The sequence below is a fragment of the Heptranchias perlo genome, unplaced genomic scaffold, assembly GCF_035084215.1.
Source record: "Heptranchias perlo isolate sHepPer1 unplaced genomic scaffold, sHepPer1.hap1 HAP1_SCAFFOLD_59, whole genome shotgun sequence".
NCBI lineage: Eukaryota > Metazoa > Chordata > Chondrichthyes > Hexanchiformes > Hexanchidae > Heptranchias > Heptranchias perlo.
Genome location: NW_027139612.1, coordinates 3,499,658 through 3,518,309, shown reverse-complemented (window position 1 = coordinate 3,518,309; position 18,652 = coordinate 3,499,658). Strand labels below are relative to the sequence as shown.

The window sequence follows — 18,652 nt, the reverse complement described above, 5'->3', positions numbered from 1 at the left end:
CATTGACCCAGTGTCCCACTGCAGCCCAGACTGAGCCCCACCCTGGGCCCTTCCTGTCTGTACATTGACCCAGTGTCCCACTGCAGCCCAGACTGAGCCCCACCCTGGGTCCTTCCTGTCTGTACATTGACCCAGTGTCCCACTGCAGCCCAGACTGACCCCCACCCTGGGCCCTTCCTGTCTGTACATTGACCCAGTGTCCCACTGCAGCCCAGACTGAGCCCCACCCTGGGCCCTTCCTGTCTGTACATTGACCCAGTGCCCCATTGGGGACCATCCAGCCCCGGATATCCGGCAGAATCAGCGCTGTGGGACCGGGTGACTGAGTCTCGTGACCCTGTCGCTGGGCCTCTGACGTCACAATGGGAGACGACGCTCGCTCAGCTCGAGCTGGAAACCGTTAAAGGGCCGTTCGGATTTCAACCTGGAGCGCGGCCGGTTAAAGGGGAGGGACAGAGAATCGGCCAAAAATATTCATATAATGAGACCAGGAATGGTTATAAATTGAAATGTTCATATAATGAGACCAGGAATGGTTATAAATTGAAATGTTCATATAATGAGACCAGGAATGGTTATAAATTGAAATGTTCATATAATGAGACCAGGAATGGTTATAAATTGAAATGTTCATATAATGAGACCAGGAATGGTTATAAATTGAAATGTTCATATAATGAGACCAGGAATGGTTATAAATTGAAATGTTCATATAATGAGACCAGGAATGGTTATAAATTGAAATGTTCATATAATGAGACCAGGAATGGTTATAAATTGAAATGTTCACACTTTCACACTCAGTCCGGGTCTGGATTCCCGCAGTGTCTCTGTCCGTTTGGACTGAACCGATTCCCCCCCAGCCTGAAACAGATTAAAGATTAAACAGGAAATTAACAGATTGAACAACAGTGTAAATAACAGGGAGACTTTGTTGAATATTTCAATAATAATTACAGACAAATATTACCAATAAAAGGGACTGAATCCCATTGATATTTCATTGATTACATTAAATATTAACATAAACACTCACCCGATCCACTCCAGACTCCTGCGGGTCAATATGAGGGAGCGGAGAGCGGGGACAGATCGGTCTGTGAAGGAGTTTGATCCGAGGTCCAGGTACATCAGTGACCGGTTTGTACTGAGAGTGGAGACGAGATCCTGGGTACAAGAATCTGTGAGACCGACATCATCCAGACTGGGGATCAGAGACAGAGAAATAACAGGAATCAGGGTAAATCCCCAGTGTTTATTAATAACACGATTGCTGATACTAATAATAATGTACAGTGTCAGACATCCAGTTATTATGAACACAATCTCATACAGTCTGATACTTACCCCAGTTTCTGTATTTTACAGTCCGGGGTCCTCAGAGCCTCAGACAGTAGTTTCACTCCTGAATCTCCCAATTTATGAAAATTCAGGTCCAGACCCGTCAGTGTCCGGTTTGTACTGAGAGCGGAGGAGAGATCCCCGATACAAGAATCTGTGAGTCCGTTTGCGCATAACCTGGAGATCAGACAGATAGAGGAGGGAGAGAAAGTAGAGCAGAGAGAACAGGAATCAGAGTAAATTCCCAGTATTTATTTGTATTATTATTACTCACACTGACATTAATGTACAGTGTCAGACATCCAGTTATTATAAACACAATCTCACACAGTCTGATACTTACCGAAGTTCCTGTATTTTACAGTCCGGGTTCCTCAGAGCCGCAGACAGTAGTTTCACTCCTGAATCTCCCAGTTTATTACAACTCAGGTTCAGAACCGTCAGTGACCGGTTTTTCTTGAGAGCGGAGACGAGATCCTCGGTACAAGAATCTGTGAGATCGTTATCCCGTAACCTGGTGATCAGAGAGAGACAGAGACAGAGACAGAGAGAAACGAGCAGAGATAACAGGAATCAGAGTAAATTCCCAATATTTATTTGTGTTATTATTAGTTATACTGACATTTATGTACGGTGTTCGGCATCCAGTTATTACAAACACAATCTCACACAGTCTGATACTTACCCCAGTTCCTGTATTTTACAGTCCGGGTTCCTCAGAGCCGCAGACAGTAGTTTCACTCCTAAATCTCCCAGTTTATTGCTCGCCAATCTGAACACAAACAGACAGAGAGTGAGAGATGAACTGAACCCAATCCCCGATCTGAAACAGTTTTTCTCTGATATTACACGAAACACTGAAAAATCTTTTGGAAATTAATATAGATTTCCCTATCACTGACAATGAATCTCACTGTTCCCAACACCCCATATATTCAGGGACTGTCAGTAAATTCATTTATTAAATAAAGTGCTGTCTGTGTGAAGCCTTTAAATGTCCCTCAGTCCGGTCTCATTCCCTCATGATCAGAATTACCCTCCTGGAGGTCAGTGATCGGTCCCGTCATGTTTGGGGAAACTTGTCTCATTTCTGCTCTGAAATCCCAGATTTTATGGGAATGCGGCGATTTTCCCCGAATGAAATGATAAAGCGGTGATTTCCTGTACTTTATGCAGTATTATGTTAATCTGCATCATATCTCGGGGTGAGTTATATTGTGAAACAGCGCTAACGGCTGTTGTGAAATCCGTCCCACAGGATTTCATGTCACAAGGAGAGTTTATTCTGTCCTGTTACAACTTTTAAATGCCCCTGTCCTCCCAGTTTATGCGGGAGGGTACTCTCTCACTTTATTCCCATTAAACTGGCTCGACATTTATTTCATTTGTAACGGGCCCGATAATTTTATGGGGAATGTTATGGTTCCCTCCTCGAGTGGGAGCTCACACACACGGGGCAGATTATAGGAAATTCCCGGGTTCACTGGCTCCTGGTTCACCCAGGAGCCTCCCGCTGTGTATGAGCCCCCACCGATGGCCGGTGTGTGTCTGTACTCCTGGACGAATTCCCCACAACCCTTTAGATTGGAACCTTTTTACCGGCAGATTTTAGCTCCCAAATCCCACTGAAGTGTCGGCCTGGATTAATGAGCGAGGGGCCTGAATCCACGACCTTCTGACTCAGAGGCACGAGTGCTGCCAGCTGGGTGAAGAGATGGTGGATGTATTGGAGAGTGTGAAGGGCTGTGTCATTGATGAGTTAAGATAACGGACCGACGTCCTGCGGGGAAAGCTCAGCTCGCCCACTGACGGTTGACTGCCCGAAAGCTGTGTTTTTCTCTTTGTTACTGAATGTTTGGTGTTTCTGCTTCCCTCTCCTACACACGTTGACAGTCCGGTTATTGTCACTTGCCCCCACACCTCGGTACGAGGGTGGGATGCCCCGAAACACAGACTGCTGCAGTTAGTGTCGGTCTCCGTGTCACGAGCAGTGAGAAGCAACCTCTTCGATGGACGATTCTCAGGCAGTGAGAAAAATAGCAATCAATATAATTTATTGCAATTAAATTCTCAGACTCTTTCAGTGACCTGTATTTACTGATCCGATAAAGACTGGAAAATCCCCACTTGTTCACAAGGATCCATTTCAGGTTCTCCAGTCCTGAGGGAATTACTAACCGATCCTCTTATCATTTGTCATATTTGTGTCGAATCTCCTTCTCTCTGGTTTAACTGAACTGTTTGATTCCCTTCATTACGGAGCAACAATACAATCCGTGACTACAATTGGCCTAACAGTTCGAGACAAATAAACAGTTACCTCAACACCTGGAATTTGTGCAGTTTTGGTCCCAGCCGCTGGAGTCCTTCACAATGAATGGAGCAGTACTCCAGATTGAGTTCTTTTATTGTATCACAGAGTCCAATGACATGAGATAGGACCGCACAATCAATCGGGGTCAGTCGTAATCCACTAAAATTAAGTGTTACCACATATCCCACTGTGACCCGAGCCAGTGTTTTATTCTGAGACTCAAACAGGTAGTGGAATGTGTTCAGGAGGTCCCTTTTACCAGTTTCACTCTCTGTGTTTCCAATCTCTCCTTCAACCTTCTCCTTCACCCAGTCGATCACTCCGCAGATTGTTTGATGAAGAAATGGACCCAGAAACTCCTCCAGGGGCCGAGCTGACTGTGAGGAGGAGAGACCAACAACAAAACGGAGAAATATCTCAAATCGTCCATCTTCCTTGTTGTGGGCTTCACTGAGGAGTTTCCGGATGTTCCCTGGATATGGAGACAGGAATTGTGCGAGTGCGGCTACAAACTCTTGGATGGTGAGGTGGGGGAATGTGTAAACCACACTCTGGGCAGAATCATCTCTCTCCAAAAGTTCCATCATGAACCCAGACAGGAACTGGGAAGGTTGCAGATTGTACTTGATCAAATCTCCATTTCTGAACACAATCTTCTTCTTGGAGACCCCAGTGAAAGCCATCTCACCGATCTTCAGTAACACATCACGGGGGGATTCAATCTCTCGGCCATGGTTTTTCAGAATGTTGTAAATATAGTAGGAATATAGTTGGGTGATGGTCTTGGGAACACGCTGCTGTTTCCTTTCCCTTTGTGTGAAGAAGGGACCCAGTGACAGACCGAGGATCCAGCAGTAGGAAGGGTTGTAACACATGGTGTACAGGATCTCGTTCTCCACCACATGTTTGAAAACAGCTGCTGCCACCGACTGATCTTCAAAATACTTGTTGAAATATTCCTTCCGTTCTTCACCAACAAATCCAAGGATTTCAGCCCAAACACTGATCTCAGCCTTTTCCAATAAATGTAATGCAGTGGGGCGGCTGGTCACGAGCACTGAACATCCTGGGAGCAGCTTGTGCTGTATTAAACTGTACACAATGTCAGACACTTCACACCAGTCTTCAGGATCTGTGCACATGTACTGAGGTTCTGTATTTCTCCGATTGTCAGCAAAATTGATACTGTCCTTGAATTCATCTAAACCATCGAATGTAAACAGTAATCCCTCTGGGTTCTTCCAGAGTTCTCCCAGAATATTTCCAAAGTAAGGATACAGATCCAGTATCAGATTCCTCAGGTTTATTCTACAGTTAATAGCGTTCAAATCCCGGAACCTAAAGCTGAAAACAAATTGAAAGTGTGGGTATACTTTCCCAGTGGCCCAGTCATGAACAATCTTTTGTACCATTGTTGTTTTTCCAATCCCCGCGACTCCGCTCACTGCTGCTGAACTCCCAGATTTGGATTTTCTCCGGGAAAAACTGCTCTGGAACAGTTGATCAGTTCGGATTTTTTCCAGTTCTCTCCAGAGATGTTTCTTTCTCCACTCTTCATGGTCTCGGCCTCTTGCCAGCAGTTCATGTTCTACAAGTGTCCGATCACGAACAGTGGAAATGACCGTTAGTTCAGTGTATAGATTGACCAGCTGGAAAATCTTAACCTTCTCCTTTGTTAGGATCGTGTTCACTCTCAGTGTTTCAGTTTGGACCCGGAGTGTTTCCTTGTGTTTCTGTTGAACATCTTCAATGAGAACAGACAGAAAGTGGTTCTCAATGTTAGTTGTATTGATATAAAAACAAATTCTCAATATCACTTTACTATTCAGTGAAATGTTCCGAGATTGAATTCATAGCTTCAATTGAGGTGCGAGCAGGAAATTAAACTCAGTTGCTGAAAACCTCGCTTGAAAGTGAACAAGGGCTGTGAAAAGTTTCAAATCCTCACTTGATTCTAATATTTACTGAACATGGAGATTTCGATGAAGGTGATATTTTCGCTCTGATAATTAATCCTATCAGCCCTGAACTGCACTGGAGACATCTGATAGAAACCTTAACATGATCCTGGTTATACGACAGTGGAGGTTCCATTTGATCAATCTATGAAACTGTCAGTGGTGCTGTCCTTCTGCGGAAATGGTAAATAGGGTTTTGCGTATCAGTGGGACAGAGACAGACGATGAATGGACAGAAGTTCCACTGTTATTGTATCAGACCTCAGGCAGGTTATCTGGGATATTGTGGGCACTGGGAGAGGGACAGACTGTGAATGGACAGAAGTTCCACTGTTTAACCTCGATGGAGGGGAAGCTTTCAGAAACGGGACTCGGATAGGTTATCTGGGGTATTACCTGTTGTTCTATATCACGTGATAGCAAGTAAATCTTAATGCCATTCTTAATGTACAGTGGGGAATCAGAAAGATGATTTAAGATATCGGAGTTTGCGTTGAGGGAAGGGTGGCGCATTAATGTATTTTGTTTGGCTGAGAAACTTCGGTTCTGAAATGTTTTAATGGAATTCAGAACATGAGTGCAGGAAACAGGCTCACAATCAACAAAATAATTAATAACAGAGAAAATTGAAAGTCAGAAATACGAAGGGAAATCACCCAAAGCTTTGGAAAGCAGGGACCAGATACCGGGGAAGGACACTAAAGGGACAGTGTAAGTGGGGTGAAGTGATAATTGAACGTGTTTTTGTGGATTCACTGAGAGGAAGCAAAAGTGGGGTCATCTCTCTAACAGGGACAGGCTTATTTGGGCCAAATGGTCTTTTCCTGTCTCTAATCATTCTCCTGTTGTATTGTGTTTCAGAAATAGTGAACACTTTTTCAGCAATTATTATGTATATTAATTGAATGTGTTTTTATAACAGTCCTGTCATATCACCGATTATTATTAATAATACAACTGTTGCTCACTTCACTCAGTGTAATGTTAGAGCAGAAAACATTCACAGTTCATTTCAACTGTTCCCCAGTAATTATACTCCGTTGTTTCATTTTGGTCTGATATTCCTCCAATGAAGGTTTGGGAAATTAAATCTGTTTCCATTAGTCATTACATTAGGTCTTAAAAGACCCTGAGTTAAAGGGCTATTCTTTGAGTAAAATAAGGTTCTCTGTTTCACTGCCATTAGGGAGCCAGCCCATAACTTCCTTGTGTGAACATCTCGGAAGTGTGAACTTCTCAGATCAGATCGAACATTTTGGCGTCTCGCTCTGTGCTGTGAAATGATAACATTTTAAAGTTTCGCTTTTCTCCACCTCTTTCCTTCCAGTTGGTGGTGGGGAGATTCCAAGGGGGGGGGGGGGGCAGTAACATCTGGCTCAAGGCACTGCTCTTCAATTATGAAAACCAGAATGTCTGGGCAGCACGAAGGAGGTGCGTATTGGGATTCACAGTGTATCAGGATCCTGACAGGTGTGCATTGGGATTCACAGTGTATCAGGATCCTGACAGGTGTGCATTGGGATTCACAGTGTATCAGGATCCTGACAGGTGTGTATTGGGATTCACATTGTATCAGGATCCTGACAGGTGTGTATGGGGATCCACGGTGTATCAAGATCCTGCCAGGTGTGTATTGGGTTTCACAGTGTTGGGATCCTTACAGGTGTGTATGGGGTTTGACAGGGTATCAGGATTCTGCCAGATGTGTATGGGGATTCATAGTGTATCAGGATCCTGCCAGATGTATATGTAGTTTCAGAGTGTATCAGGATCCTGCCAGGTGTGTTTGGGGTTTTGCAGTGTATCAGGATCCGGTCAGGTGTGTTTGGGGTTTCACAGTGTATCGGGTCGCTACCAGGTGTGTATGGGGAGTCACAGTGTATCGGGATCCTGCCAGGTGTGTATGGGGATTCACAGTGCACCGGGTCGCTGCCAGGTGTGTATGGGGATTCACAGTGTATCGGGATCCTGCCAGGTGTGTATGGGGATTCACAGTGTATCAGGATCCTGACAGTTGTGTATGGGGATTCACAGTGTATCAGGATCCTGCCAGTTTTGTATGGGGATTCACAGTGCATCAGGATCCTGCCAGGTGTCCATGGGATTTCACAGTGTATCAGGACAATGTCAGTTGAGTATAAGAATTAAGAAGTGATAGTGATCAGCATCTGGATTAAGTGCAACAGTGGAACTTCTGTATATTTAGAAAATATGTCAGAAACCGCATGAATTAGAACTTGAAAAGTTGGGTGTTGATGACAAGTTCAAACGAGGTTCATTTCTATTCCCTCCAGCCTTTCAATTTCGGATTCCCAGATTCCGACAATCTCTAAACAAAAGTCTACAGTCAAACATTCTGATTCTCAGAAGTGAAATAAACGGTTTAAAATTTCCATTTCATCACTTACCTTTCAGGTGACTGGGTATTTCAGATAAACCTCGTCCGATGTTCATATAATCAAATGGATCAGGACCTGTTTAAATCATTGAGCTTTCATGAAATCAGATCTGTGTAATGTTATCGTAAATTCTGCAGTGTTTCAATCTGAAATTGAATTCAGTGTCTGATTTTACTGTACCAAGTTCCTGCATCTCTTTCAGTATTTTGTCCAACTTTGGTACCACATGGTGCATTTTCACAAAGGATTCCCACATCACCCTTCGGGCCCGAGAGCCTTTCTCCATCACCAGATTTAGGACAAGTTTGGAACTGTCCGCCCTGTTTCCCTTCTCCACGAGATCAATGACTTTCTGTAAAGAATAACAATGAATATATTGGTCTCTCCTTTTCCCAGTCCCAGTAAAACTGATTCCCTTTTGTTTTCAGTCCACACAAGAGTTACACCCGAACCGTTCCCCTATCCTTTGCACAGACACTGACCGATCCACTGGGTATTTTCACGTCTTCGTATCATTGCTTCAGATTCACTGTATTTTCAGTTTGATCAATTTCTTTCCTATTTGGCCTGTTTCTGTTCTGTCACATTCTATGATTCTAAGATCTGATATCCTTTTCGTTCTGTGATGTTGAAACAATCCAAACTCATTCTGTGTCCCTCCCACTTACCCGATGTTCCTGTCCACTGAAATGCCTCTCGTACGTTAACAACGAGCTGACTCCGTCCACCACTTCTTCAATCGCCTGTTCCAGTCTGTCCCGGTAGAATTTCGTCAACTGGAACAGCTGGTAATCGTCGCAATTTGTCAGGAACTCAGTGATTGCAGCGTTCGGATCTGTGAAAAAAAAATGGAGAAAACTAAACACATTATCGACTTTCTCTCCAGGCGGCTACATTTCCTCTTATACCAAATGGCTGAAGCCTCCTGTGAGCCACATTATCAAACACCTTCTAAAAACCCATATACACCGCATGTGCTGCATCCCATCGATCTATATAGTCACCTCTCAAAAAAGCTGTATCAAATTTGTCAAATACGACTTGTCTGCAGCGAATCCGTTCCAGCCTCCCCTGATCATCCCCTGTGTCTCTAAATGTTCAGTAATTCGACCTGGAATTACAGATTTAAGGAGTTTGCCGACGACTGACGGAAACTAGTTGGTCTCCAGTTACCCGTTGGCCCTCTCTCCCTATTTTAAAAGAGACATTACTTGGGCTCCTTCAGTCCACCTGGATATTTTTGATAACAAACGAGGATTGAGAAATTGTGATCAGGGTCCATCCTATCTCCGCTCTGACTTCCTTTATTAGCCTCGGGTGTGTTATCTCTGGGCCCAGTGATTTATCCACCTCGGCGATGTTTCTCAGATCCAAATCCTACTCTACAGTTATCTCTAACTATGGTCCCACATCGTCCTCTCGTACACCAACATTTTCAATTCCACCATCATTTTTAGAAACTGAAGGAAATATTTTTTGATCTCCCCAAACCTTCATCCACAACTAATTTCTCCCAGTTCTCCCTCTATCTCAGCTCAACTTCTTGCTGGCCTGCAAAACCGACCGAGTATTGTGCTATTTCCCTTCCTATTGCTTAACTGCATTCATATGGATTCTATCTTAATATTGTTCACTGGAACATCCTTATTTTCGAAACCTCTCCTTCTCTCTCTTCTCCTTTAAGACGCTCCTTAAAACCGACAACTTTACCCAAGCTTTTGGTCATTCGTCCGAAAATCTCCTTATTTGTCTCGGTGTCAAATTTTGTTTGATAATCGCACCTTGACGCAACCTGTATCGTCTTTCAATATTAAAGGCGCTATAAATGCAAGTTTTTTATTGTTCTAACTCTGTCTTATAAACTTTTATTAATACTGGCGTCCAGAACTATTTTTCTCTCCCCTCAAAATGTTTTAATCAGAAACATTTCGCTCTGAACCCTGTGAAATCTCAGGCCCTGTCTTACAGATACTCGATCACATCTCTGATGCTTCTGATTTTCCGAATGTTTTTGGAATGATCTGTATATTCACAGACATAACACACAAACCTAACTCCGATTTTTTGGAATGTTGACCCGTTTCCGTTTCTTTGCTTTTTTTAAATACCAAGTGACTTTATCTCTCAACACCACCTTGCTTTTTTCCTGCTAATAACTTTTCACTATTTTATAAATCTTCTGTACTGGTCCAACAGTTTTATTAATTCCAATCTCTAATCTCAGAACCTGAGATTTCCCACCCTCCAGTCATATGAGCTGAAACCCTCCCACTGCTCCATTCACCCAGTCTGTAAAACCATTGTTGGTCGGTTCAGACCGTGACCGTCCCTTCCCTTCTCCCTGAACTCATTCCAGTCCTCATGACCGTGAACCCTGCCCTCCTGCTCCATTCACCCAGTCGGTAAAACCATTGTTGGTCGGTTCAGACCGTGACCGTCCCTTCCCTTCTCCCTGAACTCACGCTAGTCCCCAAGACCGTGAACCCTTCCCTCCTGCTCCATTCACCCAGTCTGTAAAACCATTGTTGGTCAGTTCAGACCGTGACCGTCCCTTCCCTTCTCCCTGAACTCACGCTAGTCCCCAAGACCGTGAACCCTTCCCTCCTGCTCCAGCCCTGCAGCCACACATTGACCGGCCTCATATTTCCCCCTTTAAGCGGCCCAGTGAAAACAATCCAGAGATCGCCAACTCTAAGCCTTGTTTTTTAGTCGAGTGCTAAGTCTAAATATTCCCTCGATAAACGTATTTCTATCCGTGTTATTGTTTCCGACCATGGCGATTTTCTGCTCTCCATTACTTCCCAGAGATGGTCCCACCTGTTCCAGGATGTTCTTCCCTCTGACACCAGGGAGGTAACTTACCATTTGGGGCCGTGCTCAGGGCTGCAGAAGAGTCTGTCTGTTCCGTGACAATAGAATCTTCCACTATTATCGTTCTCCTATTCCTGTGTCGTACTTGCCTCTAACCACCTGCCCTTCTCGGGGTGTCCCCCTGCTCCCCGGTCTCACACTGTTACTCGGAAAGCCCATTCTCTGATTCACTGTCTCTCTCCACCTTACAGTCCCCAACACCAGGTATCTATTGGACAGTTACAATACTCAGGAGATCCCTCCACCTGTGACTGCACTGTCCTTCCAGATGGTCACTCACTTCCCGCTATCGACACAGTATCTGTGCTGTTACCTCTTCCTGTGTGAGCTGCAGTTTCTTGTTTGTGATCTGGAGCTTTTGTCAGGACACAATTGAAATTTTAAAGAATTCTGTGAACCTACCTGTGTCCATTGTCATTCTTGTTGAGGGTGTTGGATTTTCTCCCCTGTTTGAAGCTTCAGCCAAGGCTGTGACAGACGTTCCCAGGTTCTGATGAACTGTAATCAATACAATATTAATAGGAGGTTAGGCAGCAATATTAAAATGAGCAGGAGAACGTTCCCTTGTTAAACATGATACCAAGTCTCTCCTCCGCCATCAGTTCAACAGCTTTTAGCTCTGGGATGGAGCATTTCCCGAGTGTGATGAACAACACTCCACATCAGGTGTGACACAGACAGCTGCCCAGTGAAATCCAGTGAGTCCCGTTGATCACAATATCCAAGTTCCAGACTGGCTCCCATCGGCAGAGACTCTGCACTCGGAGCGCCCATTCGTTAGGTTTAATCATAGTGCAGGCCAGAAAAGCGTTATTCCTGAGGCAGTGAATATTCTGGAGGGAAATATGGAGCGGGGTGATCATTGATGATTTAAATGACCCTTCACTCGGTTTTAACTTCTGGCGCTGTTTTATTATTTTATTCACAGAAGTGTTTTATATTTTTGACTGGTTGTGTTTTGATATTAAATCCTGGTACTTGATGAATATGATATCTATCGACATACACAAAATACAGCTGGGTGTGATTCCTCTGGTGTCTATAGGCAGTGACAGTCTCCGTGAATTCATGGAGATGGGTCCTGGTTGGTGCGTCTATTGGATATATATATTAAACATATTTCTCATGGAGTCAGTACCTGACAAATGAGCACGTAGGAGGTGAGGAGATTTACCACTGTTCTAATATTAACACTAATGAGACTGTAGGAGGTGAGGAGATTTACCACTGTTCTAATATTAACACTAATGAGCTCTGTAGGAGGTGAGGAGATTTACCACTGTTCTAATATTAACACTAATGAGCACTGTGGGAGGTGAGGAGATTTACCACTGTTCTAATATTAACATTAATGAGCACTGTGGGAGGTGAGGAGATTTACCACTGTTCTAATATTAACACTAATGAGCACTGTGGGAGGTGAGGAGATTTACCACTGTTCACCATCTACAAGGCACAAGTCAGGAGTGTGATGGAATACTCTCCACTTGCCTGGATGAGTGCAGCTCCAACAACACTCAAGAAGCTCGACACCATCCAAGATAAAGCAGCCCACTTGATTGGCACCCCATCCACCACCCTAAACATTCACTCCCTTCACCACCGGCGCACTGTGGCTGCAGTGTGTACCATCCACAGGATGCACTGCAGCAACTCGCCAAGGCTTCTTCGACAGCACCTCCCAAACCCGCAACCTCTACCACCGAGAAGGACAAGGGCAGCAGGCGCATGGGAACAACACCACCTGCACGTTCCCCTCCAAGTCACACACCATCCCGACTTGGAAATATATCGCCGTTCCTTCATTGTCGCTGGGTCAAAATCCTGGAACTCCCTTCCTAACAGCACTGTTGGAGAACCGTCACCACACGGACTGCAGCGGTTCAAGAAGGCGGCTCACCACCACCTTCTCGAGGGCAATTAGGGATGGGCAATAAATGCCGGCCTCGCCAGCGACGCCCACATCCCGTGAACGAATAAAAAAAATAAAAAAATAAAAATATTAACGCTAATGAGCACTGTAGGAGGTGAGGAGATTTATCATTGTTCCAATGTTAACTCTAATGAGCACTGCAGGAGATGAGCAGATTTACCACTGTTCCAATATTAACACTAACGAGCACTGTAGGAGGTGAGGAGATTTACCACTGTTCTAATATTAACGCAAATAAGTACTGGAGCAGGTGAGGAGATTTACCACTGTTCAAATATTAACAAGAAAGAGCACTGTAGGAGGTGAGGAGATTTACCAGTGTTCTAACATTAACACTAATGAGCACTGGAGCTGGTGAGGAGATTTACCATTGTTCCAATATTGACACTAACGAATACTGTTGGAGGTGAGGATATTTACCACTGTTCTAATATTAACACTAATGAACACTGTAGGAGGTGAGGAGATTTACCACTGTTCTAATATTAACACTAATGAGCACTGTAGGAGGTGAGGAGATTTACCACTGTTCTAAGATGAACACCAATGAGCACTGCAGAATGTGCGGAGTTTTACCAATGTTCTAATATTAACACTAATGAGCTCTGTAGGAGGTGAGGAGATTTACCACTGTTCTAATATTAACACTAATGAGCACTGTAGGAGGTGAGGAGATTTCCCACTGTTCCAATATTAACACTAATGACATTTGTAGGAGGTGAGGAGATTTACCACTGTTCCAATATTAACACTAATGTGCACAGTAGGAGGTGAGGAGATTTACCACTGTTCCATTATTAACACTAATGAGCACTGTAGGAGGTGAGGAGATTTACCACTGTTCTAATTGTAACACAAATGAACAATGTCGGAGGTGAGGAGATTTACCATTTTTCGAATATTAACACAAATCAACAATGTCGGAGGAGAGGAGATTTACTACTGTTGTAAAATTAACACTAATTAGCACTGTAGGAGGTGAGGGGATTTACCACTGTTCAAATATTAACACTAATGAGCACTGTAGCAGGTGAGGAGATTTACCATTGTTCCAATATTAACACTAATGACCACGATAGGAGGTGAGGAGATTCACCACTGTTCTAATATGAACACTAATGAGTACTGCAGAATGTGCGGAGTTTTACCACTGTTCTGATATTAACACTAATGACCTCTGTAGGAGGTTAGGAGATTTTCCACTGTTCTAATATTAACACAAATGAACAATGTCGGAGGTGAGGAGATTTACCATTGTTCTAATATTAACAGAAATGAACAATGTCTGAGGTGAGGTGATTTACCATTGTTCCAATATTAACACAAATGAACAATGTCGGAGGTGAGGAGATTTACCATTGTTCTAATATTAACAGAAATGAACAATGTCTGAGGTGAGGTGATTTACCATTGTTCTAATATTAACACCAATGAGCACTGTACGAGGGGAGGAGATTTAACACTGTTCTAATATTAACACGAATGAGCACTGTAGGAGGTGAGGAGATTTACTTCTGCTCCAATATTAACACAATGAGCAATGTAGAATGTGAGGAGATTTATCACTGTTCGAATATTAACACTAATGAGCACCGTAGGAGGTGAGGAGATTTACTTCTGCTCCAATATTAACACAATGAGCAATGTAGAATGTGAGGAGATTTACCACTGTTCTAATATTAACATTAATGAGCACTGTCGGAGTTTCGGTGATTTACCCCTGTTCTAATACTAACACTAATGAGCACTGTAGGAGGTCAGGAGATTTACCACTGTTCTAATATTAACACTAATGAGCACTGTCGGAGGTGAGGAGATTCACCACTGTTCTAATATGAACACTAATGAGCACTCTCGGAGGTGAGGAAATTTAGCACTGTTCTAATATTAACTCTAAGCTATAATGTTATCAATCGATAACTTTAAACCGTGAGCTAATTCACAAAATTTATGTTTGGAATCTCATTGGGGATTTTAGAATCTCCGATAAAACCATGAATTTCAGTGGTCGGCATGACTGCTGTTCGACAACAGAATTCTCCACTAGTATGTGTGTTTTGCGAAGTAACAGAATTCATGGCGGGGTCTGAAGATGGTGTCTTCGTTTTTCCCAATGTTTAATTGGAGAAATGTGTCCCTCGTCCAAGACTGGATGTTGGACGAGCAGCGCGAAAAAGCAGAGGCAGTGGATCGGCCGAGAGATGGTGGAGATGTCGAGCAGAGTGTTGCCAGTGCACATGTGAAAGCTGAACCCTTGTCTTCATATAATGTCTCCAAGGGGCAGCATGTGGATGAGAAATAGGAAGGGGTGAGGTGAGATCCATGGGGTCTCCCAGAGTTCACAGTACGGAAGCAGAGAAGCCATGTAAGGAGGTTCTCCGGCTACGACTGGACAGGCACCCCACTGACCCAGTCTTACACCGAAACCCCACTGACCCAGTCCCACACCGACACCACACTGACCCAGTCCCACACCGACACCTCATTGACCCAGTCCTACACCCACATCCCACTGACCCAGTCCCACACCCACACCCCATTGACCCAGTCCCACACCCACACTCCACTGACCCAGTCCCATACCCACACCCCACTGACCCAGTCCCATACCCACACCACACTGACCCAGTCCCACACCCACACTCCACTGACCCAGTCCCACACCCTCACCCCACTGACCCAGTCCCACACCCACACCCCACTGACCCAGACCCACACCAACACCCACCGATGCAGACCCACACCGACACCCCACTGACCAAGTCCCAATTCCCACTGAGGCAGTACCACACCAATAGTCCAATGACCAAGTTCCACACCGACACCAGACTGACCCAGTCCCACACCCACACCCCACTGACCCAGTCCCACACCAAACCCCACTGTCCCAGTCCCAAACAGACACCCCACTGACCCAGTCCCACACCCACACACCACTGACCCAGACCTACACCAACACCCACCGATGCAGACCCACACCGACACCCTACTGGACCAGGCCCAAACCCCACTGAGGCAGTACCACACCAATAGCCCAATGACCCAGCCACACGGACATCATCCAACCTGTTGGTAATTAGAGTAGTTGTATCTTATCGAAAGATTTTTTCCTGTTGGTGATTAATGTCGTTACATTTTGTATAAAGATTAGTGATGGACGATTCTACCTGTCCATAGTTGGTGTAGTTACTTTTTATATAAAGATTAGTGATTTTTCCTCCGACCTGTTGGTAATTTGTGTCGTTACTTTTCATATAAAGTTTAGTGATGGACCCTCCTATCTGTTGGACTCTAATACCTGTTGGTAATTTGTGTCGTTACTTTTTATGTATAGATTAGTGATAGACCCTCCGAGCTGTTGGTAATTTGAGGAGCTACTTATTATATAATGATTAGTGATGGACTCTCCTCCCTGTTGGTAATTTGTGGAGTTACTTTTTATATATAGATTAGTGATGGACCCTCCTACCTGTAGATATAAAAAGTAACTGCACTAATTACCAAGATTAACGATCAGGAACCTCCTATGTGTCTGAAAGATCGTTTCAGCCCTGAATCAGTTTCGATTGAAAACATTCCTGAAGTTTATTTCTGTCTAAAGGGAGCGGCCTTTGTTTTTTTCAGTTGAGTCAGTTTGGCAAATAACTTTCTCATTAACATGAACTTATTTTAGCAAAAACAAAAGTCCCTGCTCCATTTTCCCACCGAATGCGCGTCCGTTGCTACCTGCCGCATTAAACAGTAATTAATTGTTGTAATTAATCGCCGGCACGTTTTATCTCCGAAATTGCTCCTATCCTGTGACTGGTTCGCGTTCAGTCCGGCTTCATGTAACCAGAGGCTGATTTTCCAAGTGCTGGGCAGAGATCAATAATCGGACAGTGCGAATGTGTGAACCCTTCACTGAGCTGAACTGTGTGTTCGGTCTGAACAGCTGGTCCCGCCTTTGATCAGCTAAATGAAAGTGTATCGGGCACCAAACGGTCCAGTGAGTAAAAAGAGCCAGTGTTACAGGAAAAATCCGTCCGGAGTTAGACGGACCCAGGTTCAACTTCTGTTTACTGAATTGCAAATTCTAAAATGGGCAGGATGGTAAATCCCCAGTGTTCACGTTCCTACTTTCTGTCCTGTAACCGCTCTTATAATGTTGTGTCTGTGGGGAGACTAGTGGAGACCAGAAGAGGGTCCCACAGCGACACAACACAACTGACTCTGCCCCACACCGGCACCCAACAGACCCAGTCCCACACCCCACTGAACCCTTCCCACACCCACACCCCACTGACACAGTCCCACACCGACACCCCACTGTCCCAGTCCCACACCCACACCCCACTGACACAGTCCCACACCGACACCCCACTGACCCAGTCCCACACCCACACCCCACTGACACAGTCCCACACCCCACTGACACTGTCTCACACCGACACCCCACTGACCCAGTCCCACACCCACACCCCACTGACACAGTCCCACACCCACACCCCACTGACACAGCCCCACACCGACACCCCACTGACACAGTCCCACACCCACACCCCACTGACACAGTCCCACACCCACACCCTACTGACACAGTCCCGCACCCACACCCCACTGACCCAGTCGCACAACGAGCCACTGACTGAAATCTCCGGTGTAAAATAGCCCGCCTTCAGTCACTGTCCGAGCGAAAACTTAGTGAATTGTTACACCCGCGAGGAATACAGAGCTCCCCACGCCGGGGAACATATCTGACAGCGGGAAATCGGCTTTAGAAAAAAAGAGGAAGGGGAGAAAACGATAATAAAATCACAAAATGACTCTGAGAAGCTACGTTAACTTACCTTGATCCCGCAAGGATTTTCTCTCTCTCAATGTCCGTGTAGATTTTGCAACTTATATCCTTGTTATTTCATTACAACTAATCAGGTAGAAGTTCCTTGTTTTATTTTAGCAAATCACGAATTGTGAATTTGATCTGAACCTTGTGATGTGAGATTCTGAACTCCGCCCTCTGTGTGAAAGCTGCTGTCAAACCTCAGGATGGATTTCAACTCAAACATTCCTCGTTTGTTTGAGAACAGTGAGCGGCCTTTCTGGTGAAATCTAATCGAACCGGTTTGACAGTTCGTTGCCACTTCAACTGTGAACAAATTCAGTTGTACATTTAAATTTATCTCTTCTTGTTTCAGGGAAGTTCAGTAAAACAGACACTTGGTTCGAAAGAAATTGTTACATTTCCATCTGGGACATTGTTTGCTAAAATCCCTGATGTTTTTATGCTTTCAACCCAGGACCCAAGAGCCAGTGTCTTGTCAGTGAGCTGAGGGGGAGGCTGTTTCTGTAAGTGAGGACATTAACCATTTAACCGCCGAATTAAACTATCCTTGAGCATCAATCACCTCCGTTACTGGGGGAATGAGCACTGACTTTCCACAATTACATTTATCATGGTAAATATTCAGCAGATACACCCGTTACATTGTTAAATCCAGAAAGGACTATTCCTGTGATGTGGCCGGTAAAAAGATTGGATTATCCTCATTTTCAGGGGGTTTCTCAGACAGTTATAATATCCCTTTGCCCTGGCTCTGTACTTGCTCAAAACTTTAACTCATTGCACACCTTCCAGTTCTAAAGAAATGTCTTCGACCTTAAGCGTTAACTCTGTTTCTTTCTCTTCAGATACGGACTGACAGGGCTTGATGGCCGGCGCGGACACGATGGGCCGAAGGGCCTCTATCCGTGCTGTATAACTCTATGACTCTATGACTCTATGACTTGCTGAGCTTCTCCAGCATTTTCTGTTTTTAATTCAGATTTCCAGCATCCGCAGTGTTTTGCTTTTGAA

At 44.6% G+C, this 18,652-nt stretch overlaps 1 protein-coding gene across 1 annotated transcript; it reads right to left on the bottom strand.

Moving 5' to 3' along the window:
- Positions 1 to 716: 716 nt before the first annotated feature.
- LOC137316336 (NACHT, LRR and PYD domains-containing protein 3-like) lies at positions 717 to 17,864 on the bottom strand. Its single transcript, XM_067980402.1, is given in 12 exon segments — positions 717 to 824; positions 827 to 864; positions 1,037 to 1,204; positions 1,348 to 1,518; positions 1,685 to 1,855; positions 2,027 to 2,113; positions 3,662 to 5,399; positions 8,022 to 8,087; positions 8,193 to 8,364; positions 8,681 to 8,847; positions 11,286 to 11,381; positions 17,786 to 17,864. Coding segments are annotated over 12 exon segments (2,991 nt in total). The 3' UTR covers positions 717 to 786.
- Positions 17,865 to 18,652: the final 788 nt, after the last annotated feature.